Consider the following 12,621-nt stretch of genomic DNA (forward strand, 5'->3'; position numbering starts at 1 on the left):
ATTTGCTAAGCGCTTCATTTTTAAACTTTCTTTTAGTTGACTCTCTAGGATTTTCTAACCACATTACCCTATTATCTGTAAAAAGTGATGATTTTATTTCCTCAAAGACTTCTAACTCCTCCCTATTACATATAATGCTTGTTCTTAGTTTTAGAAAAACTCCATTTATTCCTATACTTTCTAGTATTTTAATAGGAATGGATGTTGTATTTTGTCAAAAACTCTTTCTGCTTCTATTAGCATAGTCATATAATTTTTTGTAGTTTTTAAAATTGATATAGTCAAATTATCCTTGTTTTCCTAATATTGATCCAGTCCTGCATTCCTGATATAAATCTAGTCTGTCATAACATATGATCTTTTTGATTTATGGTTGCAGTCTCCTTGTTAGTATTTCATTTACAATTTTTATATCACTGTTTACTAGGATGGATTAAGTGAGGGTTTTGTTTTGTTTTTTTAAGATATGGTAGTTATGGATATGTGTGCAGGCAATAAGAAAACATCTTAGGCAGGTATTGAAGATAAGTGAGAGAATGGTGATGGTAGAAGGGGTGATTTGCTGAAGAAGATGGGATGGAATGATGTCACTTTTGTGTATGCGGAGATGTTGGCTTATCAAGGATAAGGTCACTTCTCCATGTGAAATAGAAAGAACAGATCAACAAAGCATCGGCATGAGATAAAGACCTCATTTTTTTTCCAATAAAATATGAGATAAAGTTCTAGAGAAGATGAGGGAAAAGGGAACATGAGAAGTTTGAGTTGGAATGAATAAATCTGGAAGAGTTATTGTGGAGAATGGGATAGTGGGTTGATTAGGAAGGCATAGATTATCTAGCAGTATTGAGGGCCAATTGAGATTATCTAAAATAAATTTGTAGTGGACTCAGTTATAATGGTTACATTATTTTCTCCACTACATTCAGCAATACATATATAGCAGTGAAGACAAAGGATAATGGGAGGGATCCAAGACTGATGTTTGGCAAGGCATAATTGGTGAAATAAGGGGTCAAAGAACTTAAGAATACAGTATATAATTTAACTAAGGGAGTGTGGCTAGTACAGGAGTGATGTCCTAGAAGAGAACTGAGAGGCTGAGGGATTGAAGGTCATAGTAGCAACAAATAGCAATGCAAGGTATGGTAAGATTAAAAAATCAAAAAGATTGCAATCAAATTGGAGTATTATAGAGCTAATGTTCATTAGCATTTGTGGGAGAAGTCAATATTAAGTGTATAACGATCTTTGAAGTGAGATAGAAGAAATAGGTCAAAGAGATGAGTGGGTTGAGAACTTAAAAGGTTATGATGTTGGATCAAGTATTGATATGTATGTTGAAGTTCCTTAGTATTACAGCAGGAGTTGGAAAGAAAAGAAAACTTTAAGCCAGATAATTGAAGTTATTAAGGAAGGAATAAGAGTATCTTATTGTCTATAGACATTAACTACCAAGATTTTGACTGAGAGGCATGGGGGGATAGACATGGATTGTGTGGACCTCAAAGGATGAGAAAATAAGCATATGAGGGAGGGAGGACTAGAAGTAATAGTGGGAAGCCAGGCATATTCCAACTCTCCCACTTTGACTAGTACATCAAAGGGAATGAATTAAAGTTCAAACAATGCTGGAAAGCATTCTTTGTGATAGATGACAGAAAGAAGGTGAGAAGAAAAGATTTAAGACAAATGCAATTTAATTGTCTATGGAGCAGGGATTCCAGAGGACACAGTGGAAGGGATGGGTAGCATTTGATTGGGATTTTGGAGTGAGTGGAATTAAAAGGGATGGGAATGAGGAATTAGGTAATGTTGGATGTAGAATAGGGTTTGTATGAAGACCTACAGGGATTGGTTCAGAATCACTGGGATGGGCACAGAATGATTATGTGGGAGTTTGTTAATCATAAGTGAAAAGTGGCTGTCATCTTCCCAAGATATATTGGAGATCAGGCAAGAAACCCACATAATAGGATAGAAGTATCCAGGATTCTTTTTTACTTCCTCTTCTCCTCTTCTTATATGCTATTTCCTCCATTAAGCCATTTCTGATGGTATCTCTCCCATTATGCAGTTATCTCCTTACATTGAAATGTGTCTTTTGCTTTTTTTATGTATCCTCAGAGCTTAGCATAGTGTTTGACACATAGTAGGTATTTAATAGATATTGATTGATTGATTGTAATTATGTCACAATCATCATAAACTTTAAGATACTAATTTTCAATTCTCCAGAGATTGTCAAATTCCATATAATAGCCTTTTCTGACCTCTAAGCTTCCCTTTAGGAGAATATGATCTTTTCCTTTTCAAATTCCTCTTAATAGTTTGCCTGGACCTTTCTGAAGCCATATGCAAAATGGATCACTCTTTTCTCATGAATACCTTATCTTCACTAGGTTTTTGTGACCCTGCTTTTAAATTAATTCTCTTCCAACTTCGCTAACTTTTTCTTTTCTGCCTTCCTTGATTTTTCTCCCATGCATGCCTGGTAACTGTGGGTACTTTCCCCCGTTCTTTTCTCTTCTCTTTCTATACTATCTTATTGGTGATCTTCTAAACTTATATAGATACAATTATCAATACTATTCAGAAAATTCTCCAATATTTTCTTATATTATCAGCAACCCATTGGACATCTGCACTAGGTACCCCAAACTCAATTTGTTCCCAAGTGCCATTCTCTTCTCAGCTTCCCTATCCTTGTCAAGGACACTATCCCTCATATATGACACTCTATGTCTTAATGATCACCCTCCTTAACTCAACTTTCTAACTTTGGGTGACTTCAAGACTCAGATTAAATCCCCACCTTCTGGAAGAGTCCTTCCCCAGTCTTTCTCAATTTCCTATGTCACATCTCTGAGACCATTTATGGTATATTTATGCTATATATATAAATCATATATAAATAGATTTTTGCATGTTGTCTTCCTTAAGCAAGTAGTTTTGCAATGGTTAGAACATTGGGCCTGGAGACAAAGAGACCTGAGTTCAAATGAGAACTTGTACTTAGTAGCTGTATGACTCAGGGCAAGTCACTTAATTTATTTGCCTCAATTTTCTTAACTCTAAAATGGAGATAAAAATATCACCTTTCAAAAAATTACTGCGAAAATCACAAAGAGTGATATTTATAAAAATTACTTAGCACAGTGCTTGGCATATTTTATTATTGTTGTTCAATATTATCTGACCCTTCATTACCCCATTTGGAGTTTTCTTGGTTAAGTTACTGGGATGATTGGCCATTTCCTTCTCCAATAAAGCCAGTAGATCCATTTTGTCAGGCAATCTAAAGTTAAGTGGTTTGTCCAGGTTTATACAACTAGGAAGTGTTTGAAGCTGGATTTGAACTTGGATCTTCCTGGCACCAGACCCAGCTCTATCTGCTTAGCCATTGGCTGCCTGGACCTGAACTGTAGTAAGGATTTAATAAATACTTGTTGTCTCCCGACTTGGAAAAAAAGTTACATTCTTAAAGCCTGTGGGTTTAATGAACATATAGCAAACAATTTTAATGACATTGTTTATTTATTTTTGCTTTATCATTTCAATTACATCTCTATGACATAAATGCATATGGTTTAATTTTCCTTCATAAGTTTTTTTTACATTCTTGTTATACTAACTTTCCCATGAAGTTGATGGAGGGGGAATATTTTACAACCACTATTGCATAAAGCAATGACTGAATACATTATTAGAAGGCCAGTTTTTCTATTGACAGATTATGGCTTCATTAGTTTTATAAACAGATTAAATGGTTATTAATATTTATAAAATACCATATTATAAATTAATAAATAACACAACAAAAATTATGTTCTAAAGTAAACTAATGATGAACAGTCAAATCAATGTTCATCCCATTTTGTGTACAAATCATCCTTTCCATTTCTATTAAAGTGACTGCTCTATTAGAGCAGTTAACTATTTCTAATTATCAAACTTGCTCAAAGAAATGGTTACATGATGGAAAAAGCCTCTGGACTTTTTTGCACTGCTAGATAAGAGTTTTGAGATTTACTGCTCATAGTATGAGATCCCATGCAAAAACAGAACGCTTCTATTTTAGGGGGAGCAGAATCTGCCAAAGAAAAGGATAGTATTGGTTTTGTTATGCCTCATAAAGAAAATAAACGGATGATCTGCCACAAATTGCAGTCCAATATGGCCAGTTCGCCCTGACATGACACCCCCAGTGCCAGCAGCTGCCTCCGTGCCCTCTTCATTGACTTCTACTGCAGCTTGATGGAACACTTCAGATAGAAAGAGATCATTTCTCTCTGACATTCCTGAAAAATTGGCTTGGCTTATATTAAAAGCATCTTTCATTCCCATGCTCTGCAGGATGGACTTGAGTTCATAATTCTTTTCCAACTTGAACTTGGGAAGGAACACATGAACATCTTCACTCTCCATTGTGGCATTTTTGATCCACTGATTAATTTTTTCATAGGTCATTTCTCTTTCTAGCTGCAGGAATAAAAATAAACACAAAGCATATCAATGTTTTAAACCATTTAGTTCCAGTGTTAAAAATGTATTCCTTTTACACTTGAAATGATTTTAGCCGAAATATTTGCAGGAAAATGAAATTTGCAACATTTTTCAAGGCAATTTGTTCAATGTTTTAGATAAAAGTTTCATTTTTTTTCATGTAGCATAATTTATACATCTCTATGCACACATTTTCTAAAAATAGATGTGATCATCTCATAAAAAATACTTGATCATTAGTAACTAATGCTAAAAATCTTAATTTCCTTACCAATTCCAACCCAGTGGAAGAGTCGGCAATTTCATCAGGAAGCAAGATAAACATGCTGACATCACCAGCATATGGGAGTTCCAGAATCTGAGCCTTCAGTTCTTTGATATAGCCAATGGGCAACTTAGCTTGTAGGTACATGATCTGTACAGGTTTACGCTCAGTCTGATGCACAACAGAAAGAAAAATAACTTTTGATAACTGGCATATAAATGAAACACTCAATAACATTAAACATTTTTTCATTATCTGCCTCTGACTGATGTCCAGAATATTTAGGGACCTGATGTAACCTTATGGAGTTAAGGGATGTTCTTCCATAGACAAGTGATGAGATGTCATAGTTCATAGTTCACAGAGTGCTGGAGTCAGAACAATAAAAATTCAAATCTGATCTCAGGCACTTACTACTTCTGTGACTCTGTGTAACTTATTTAATTTCTGTTTCCCTTAGTGTTTCCCTTAATATCTTTTAATTGATTTGTTTAAATTTTAAATGTATATAATAAAAGAAGCATTTTCATAAAAAGATGATTGCACATGAAACTGAAAATCTATTATATGCAACTTGCTATTCCTTTTAAATATATAGTAAAACATCAAATTGGCAAAAAATAGTAAAATTCAATGTTGGAGAGGCTATGAGAATTCTAATTCATTTCTAGTGAATCTATGAATTAATCTATCCATTCTGGGGGGAAGTTATAATTATGTAACAAAAGTTATTTAGTTGTTCATATAATTTAACGTAATAATTTCAAAACTGGGTTTACATCTTGAGGGAGGCTAATGGTGATAAGAAAAGACTCATGGGAATATCGCAATATCCATAGAACTATTAATTGAAATGACAAAAAGCTGAGAAAAAATTGTGGAATGATCAAATGAATTTTGCCATATATTTATAATAAAATATTATTTTACTAGAAGCTCTGAAGAAGTTATAAAATGTAAACAAAAACATATGAACAAAGACTATACTATGTAAATGTAGATGACATATTGATACAACAAAACTCCAGTCAACAGTGACAAGTGACAAATGATTAAGGTCAAAGGGCATATCTTGCTTTTCTGTTAACAGAGAATTAGAAAAATGAAAAGTGACATGTACTATTAATCATAATGATGAAGTGAGTTCTTTATAAGGGAATTTTTCTGAGTGTTTTTTGAGAAGTGTCTATTGTATCAGATCAAAATGTGGCCATTTAAAAAAATGGATAAAAAGGAATGTGAAATTGAACTGACATGTAAAGGAAGCACATTATTGCACATGTCAAGAGAACTATGATCTCACTAGAGGTAGTAAGAGATGGTAAATGGGGAAATTGTATCAAGATTCTCAGGTTTTAGAAGGAACAAATTTATGCTTTTCATAGAACAAATAAAACATTTTATTCATTACCATTACTTAGTATGAGGCGGTAGACCTAACACTGTGTAACACTTGGAATATTGAAATTAAAATCAATTCAATATACATAATTAAATCTCATATAAAAAGTACTATATAATGAGCACTAAAGCACAACATTTTGTTTTGTTTTCTTTTGTTTTTAATAGATAACACCCTGCCTTCAAAGCAGTTATAGTCTTTTGAATAGGAATGATGAGACATTTATCAGTTGTCAAATTTGTAGAATGAACTAGGTGATATCAAAGGCCACTTCTATTTTCAACCTCTGTGAAAAGTGTAAAAGAGAAATCAAGCAAAATTCTCAAGGAGAGATTATTTCCAGTTGGAAGGATCATGAATAGCTTCATGGAAGATATGGCACCTAACTGTCCTTGAAGGAAGGAGATTGAGGGGATCCATTTCAGGGATGTAAAGACATGAGTAAAATTAAAGACAATTAACAGAGAAGGCAAGAATATACAACTAGGTTGTTCTCTCTTTGCCTTGGTTCATTTTCCAATATTTATGTAAATTATAATAATGTTATGTGAAATCTTATCATATTTTCCCATACCAAGGTCACTCGGAAAGGCTGTGGTCTCTTTGCTTTATTCTGGAATGGAGTTTTCCATTTTCCTTTGAAATAAATAGCATTTACCAGGACCAATCTGGTCTCATCAGTCACAGATCCCTCAGGTAACAGTTCTGGTATTTTGCCTGTAGAGAAGGATATATGTTTAATGAATTATTATAATCATCATGATTTTATTCTATTTATCTTTCTTTCTAGAGTTCAGATAAAAAACAATTCTAGGACTAATCACTCTTTTGCCATTATTATTTTGTATTTAATGTCTTATCATGAAAGTAATTAAAATGACTATCTTTTGTAATAAAATAAGAATACATGTATTGATACTGATTTTATTTAGATTAAAAGAAAAAGACAGTCCTAAAGGATTAGGAGGATGAAATGTGCTGCATCTTCTTTCTATATGGTTTTGTTTTCTTCTGCTAAAGTTTTGAAAGTTTTACTCCACGTAATTTGCAAATTCTGAGTATTGGGCATGACAAATTGTTCTTAAATTTTTATGGACTGGTGTTATATCTGGACAATTATAGGCAACAGTTTTGTATGCAATGATGTCCTAGTTTGAATATAATTTATTCATTGGCTTCTCAAGGAAATCAAAAGGTTTGCTTTTGTAGCACAGGGATTATTGTTTATTTCTAGCCATCTAATCTTGTCTCTCTAGGTAATTAGTAGATACTAAATTTATGCAATATTTAGATGGAAGATAAACTAGTTGCATTCTCTTAAATATTTCCATCAAATTCAAAGAGAGTGTTTAAATATTGCAAAGCTTCTGAGATTCCTCTTCTACCAGTCCCTGAAGCCAAAAATGTTCTTTAGGATATGGGGGGTTTTGTTTGTTTGTTTGTTTTTTTAGATAAAATGAAAAAATATAAGGTTTTATTTCTCTATCCAGTTTGGAGAGAAAACTTTAACTACAATGAAAGTTTTGTACCCAGATTTTTGTGGTTAGAACAGGGTTCCTAGAGAGGATGACATGAGAATTCCTTCAAGAGAACAGCTCTTATCTCACAAAACTTATCTCTTAGCACCAATGTCAGAGATAAGATATTAAGCATAAACTAATAAAATCCTTGATTATGGCCGTGGAATTATGGGATTGTAATATAATGAATAAAATATGACTCATCAGTATAGTGATTAGATGACTAATTAATGCTCGCACCTAATCAGGGATCTAAATACCTAATAAGGGTAGAAATTAAAAATATTTATTCTGTTTATTTCTGTAATTTTCCTTCCTCATATTTTATCTAAATCACTCAAAATATGGTATAAGCTATTTTCCCTTGTTCTATTCTAAGTGAAATTGGAAAGTCATTGTTGTAATTATCTTTCTCCTCCTCCTCATCTGTATGAAAAAGTTTGTCACCTTTTAATATTCCCTTCTTTAAGGTAAATATCCCCAATCTTTTACAAATTCCAAAAGCACATAGGTGTTCATTTCATTCTGATGAGGTTTAAGTGGTCTTGATTCCTGGTGGTCTAGAAGTTAGTGGCTATGAGTTATTAAGAATCCCCATTAAATCGGCCACAGTTTTTAGGAGTGAAATAATTCACTCATTCCCGAATATTAGTTGCAAAATGAAAGTTTATTGTTAGACAGAAATCAGTTTAACCAGAGACTGACTTCTATAGTAGCAGATCTATGGAAAATGGAATTTTGCATTGAGAATGCCATTCTCAGTGGACAGAAGGTCCTGGCAGTACAGAGGGATGCCAAGGTCCATCTGCAAAGACTTTCATTGATGGAAGCTCATTACATTGGGTATCTTAGTGGGGGTTGGGAAGCCCGAGCAGATCAGAACCAGTGGGGGCTGGGCAGCTCAAGTTAGCTCAGATCCAGTGGGGGCTGGGGCAAGCCCAGATCTCTTATTGGAATTCAAAGGGATGCTTTTGACTAGGATTTGTGAATCAAAGCCTCTGGCATCCAAGAAAAACTACTTGTCTGGGGAGGATATGCCTCAGCCAGGAGGGGCTGGGAATCTGAAAGGAATCACAGATCAATAGGAAATACAGTTTCTTAAAGGGACCACAACCCGCTTTAATTCCACCTAAGCATTCCACCTATTATTTTCATAATAAAATTAAAATGTTATTTTTATATCAAAATGCTCCTCCATGCATATCTGTATCTGCCACAATTGCTTCATAAGCTTCAACTAAAACAACACATTATAGCAGTTTAAATATAGAAGTAAATTTTAGAATGCAACTGTGTCTCTTTTGTAGCTAGATGGTACAGTAGATAGAGGGATGAGCCTAAAGGAAGACTAGAGTGCAAATGTGATCTTAAACACTATCTGTGTAACCCTGGGCACATCACTTAATTCTGTTTGCTTCAGTTTCTTTATCTATCAAATGATCTAGAGAAGGAAATTGCATACCATTCCAGTATCTTTACCAATAAAACCCCAAATGGGGTCACAAAGAGTTGGACACAACTCAACAACAACATGTTTCTTTTAAGACAAACATTAAAGAGATTTTCAAAAATATGCAAAACTCCACTTTTCTCACTCATTATTTTTTTGTTTTGGAAAATAGATTTTAAAAAATAACATGTTATTTATGTTGACATAATACAGCTTTATTTTAAATGAACTAATAATTGAATACTTTAAATGTATCAGTTTTCATTTCTAATGATATTGATAGATATAACTCATCTCATAATATGTCATATATTATTGAGGGGATCCTCAATAATTTAAAAGTGTAAATGAATCGTGAAATGAAAATGTTTGAAGATTATAACTTTGAATTAAAAATGTATACTGTCACATTCACTAAAAAAAAAGTAAATATTGAATTTGTCTTTTTTTTTAACTCAACCAATTCATTAGACTTTTACTGCTAGAAGGGAGGAAAACAAACGACAAAGAACAAAATAATCCTTGTTTGCAAGAAGTTAACTTCCTAAATTCAACAAGATCTAAATTATACATAAAGATTTTTCAATTGTAAAAGTGGCATAGTAGTATTTAGCACAGTGCCTGGCTTATCAGTAAATGCTTAATAAATTCTTGTTTTCTTCTTTATTTCCTTCTTTTATTAAACCCCCTTTAAGAGCAGGGCACCAAGCTTGAGTAGATGCAAAAAACAAACTCCCTTTGTTTTATAGAAATTTACATTTTCCTGGAAGAAATCTATTGAATTAAATTAAATGTCAAAGGGGTGAGTGCCAAAATCAAGGATGTATAAAAATATCAATGTTATAATTTTTTTCACTGGAAGGACATAAGTATGAGAATTTTCTTACCTTTTGTCTGAGTTTCAACCCAGGAGTTGATCTCCTTTCTAGCTTCATTTGCATCTTCTCTGAAGTTAACAGATTGTGGTTCAGCATAGTAATATTCCTTGCAACGCCTCAGGTATTCCTTAAAAGCAAGAACACATCAAGGGTCATATAAGTTTTACCTGGTTAGACCAGAGATATAACTGCAAATCCTGGATCTGTTTTCAAGATTATGAGCTATGAGGATTATCACATATGTCTGCTAAAATTGGATGGAAATAAGGATGGCAAGGACCCAGTAGTAAGTGATGTCTTTTTCCTAGAGATCTAAATATCTCCTTCCTCTTGCCCTCTTCCCATCGATTCCTCACCCACTGTTTTTGGTTGGAACAACAGAATTAATATTTATATAGCTCCTACTATATTCCAGATACTGTGCTAAGCAGTTTTATATATATTTCTAATTTGACTGTCACAACAAACTTGGAAGGTAGTTGCTATTATTATCTCCATTTTATAATTGAGAAACTAAGGCAAAGAAGGGGTTAAATGACTTGTGCAGAGTCATACAGCTGGTAGTTATTTGAATTCATTTCTTCCTGACTCCAGGCTCAGCTCTCTCTCTCCATGTTCTAACTGTTTCTCTTGATTGACTGCTTTGCACACTCAGCATATAAAGGGGACAGGAGGCTTTGTATGTATGATGGGTGAGAAGATAGCTAGAGCTAAGGGAGAACAATGCCCTTGTCCTGGCTCTTTTACTATTAATATGTAATGACTATAATCAAAAGAAGAGGGGCAATTTGGGCACAAGTGTCCAATTACCAGCTGTCATTGCCAAGGAGACCGGGATTGGGGAAGTGAGGCAGGAAGAGAAGATATCCTTAGAGAACCTTGTGGAATTCAATCCACCTACCATATAAGCTAAGAAACTAAACTAAAACACAACTCATCATATGTCTCCTTCCTACCCTTCCTTTTTTATTCTCAGGGAACTAGGAATCTTTCTCTGTTGGATTTCACTTACTTCCTTGAATCTTGAGGACTTCTCTCCAAAGAGCTTATTGGCACTTTCAAGAAGATAATCATCTGAAGTTTGGTTGATAGAATCACTGAGAGCCTTGAAGGAGGAGTTGATATTGTTTTCAGCTTGTATCTTTAAAAATAAAAAAGGAAGAAAGAAGAAAAGGAGGAAAAGGAAGAGGAGGAGGAGGAGGAGAAAAGGAAAAGAAGTTCTTTTTAATATACATGACTTTTTTGAATTGAAAAGAAAAGTTTTACATTAACAAAAAAATTTTCATAAATATCTTTCCTTAATATATTTTGGCAAGAATGTGATAGAGTGGAGTAAAGTTTAAAAATATTCTTACTGAAGTTATAGTTTGGGCCCTTACTATATAATACAGGACAAACATTGAATCAGATGGAATAAGACAACACCCATAAAAATAAAAATTAAGTCTCTTTCAAAACCACATAAATTATTTTATATCCCTGGAGAACTTCTAAATACCCTAAAGCTATACTCTATTGAATTGCTAAATAGTTTAAACAAGTTCTTGCCACTTCTGATATGATCTTATAGGCTTGTTAAAAAGCTACTTATAAGTTAGAGTTCTCAGCTTGGGATTTCTGAGAATAAAGAGAATTGATACCTCAATCACAATCTATGGGAAGTGGGAATCCTTTTTACCAAATCTGTGAAAAAACCCAGATAATTTGAGAATGTGAATATTTCTGTTTTTGAATCCCAACATTTGAGGCTGGAAGAAATCTAGAGCTGGAAGGGACCATAGATGCCATTTATTTCATCTTCTTATTTGTTAAGTGAGGACATTTAGGTCCAAGGAGGTTGTTTGTCCAGTGGTAGAGGAAGGATTTGAATCCAGCTCCTTTGACTCCAGAATTGGTGTTTTATCTACTGCCTCCTTTTGAGGTCTTCTAGCTCAACCACCTTATTTTGAAGATGAGGAAGCTAGAATCTGGAAAGGAGAAGTGACTTGCTTAATTCTGTACAGATAGTAAATTGCAAATTTCAGGGTTCTCAGGAAAGTGATGATGGGTAAGGATTCTTGAGAAGGGCTGCTAAAGATGGTCATATTCATCAAAATGCTTATAGGAGCAAACCCTCCGCCTTATTCTTGTGCTTAATCTGCCTAGCTAAGACTAAGCATTGGAGAATATAAACATTTCTTAGCCAGCCGAAATACTGATATATAGAAAACATAAGAATGAATTAGAAATGCTACCTTTGTCAGAAAACTAGGCTCTACACTTACTCTACATTCTTCTTGAAATTTTTCCCAATATCTCTTTTCTACTGTATTTCTTATGTGTATAATTTCCAGTTTATCTTGTATATAGCTTGTTTGCATATAATTGTTTGCAAATTATCTCACCCATTAGATTGTGATGTCTGCAAAAGCAGGAAAATGTTTTTTAAAAATAATATTTCATTTTTTTCCAAGTTACAAGTAAAGATAGTTTTGAATATTAATTTCTTCACAAGATTTCGAGTTTCAGATTTTCTCTCTCCCTCTTTCACCCCTTCCTTCCTGAGATAGCAAGCAACTTGACATGTTATACATGTTCAATCATGCAAAATATAATAAGTA

The 12,621-nt window shown here is 33.6% G+C and overlaps 1 protein-coding gene across 2 annotated transcripts in view; it reads right to left on the reverse strand.

The window, feature by feature from the left end:
• Positions 1 to 3,518: 3,518 nt before the first annotated feature.
• SERPINB2 (serpin family B member 2) overlaps positions 3,519 to 12,621 on the reverse strand; it is a 28,951-nt gene continuing 19,848 nt past the window's right edge. For both annotated transcript variants that reach the window (XM_074279011.1, XM_074279010.1), the window contains 5 exons: positions 11,034 to 11,162; positions 10,031 to 10,148; positions 6,748 to 6,890; positions 4,778 to 4,942; positions 3,519 to 4,482 (listed from right to left, as the gene is read on the reverse strand). In XM_074279011.1, coding sequence (XP_074135112.1) covers positions 4,078 to 4,482; positions 4,778 to 4,942; positions 6,748 to 6,890; positions 10,031 to 10,148; positions 11,034 to 11,162 — 960 coding nt within the window. In that variant the 3' untranslated portion in view covers positions 3,519 to 4,077. The remainder of the gene's footprint in view (positions 4,483 to 4,777; positions 4,943 to 6,747; positions 6,891 to 10,030; positions 10,149 to 11,033; positions 11,163 to 12,621) is intronic.

Source organism: Sminthopsis crassicaudata, chromosome 1 (assembly GCF_048593235.1).
Source record: "Sminthopsis crassicaudata isolate SCR6 chromosome 1, ASM4859323v1, whole genome shotgun sequence".
In the NCBI taxonomy this organism is placed as follows: Eukaryota; Metazoa; Chordata; class Mammalia; order Dasyuromorphia; family Dasyuridae; genus Sminthopsis; species Sminthopsis crassicaudata.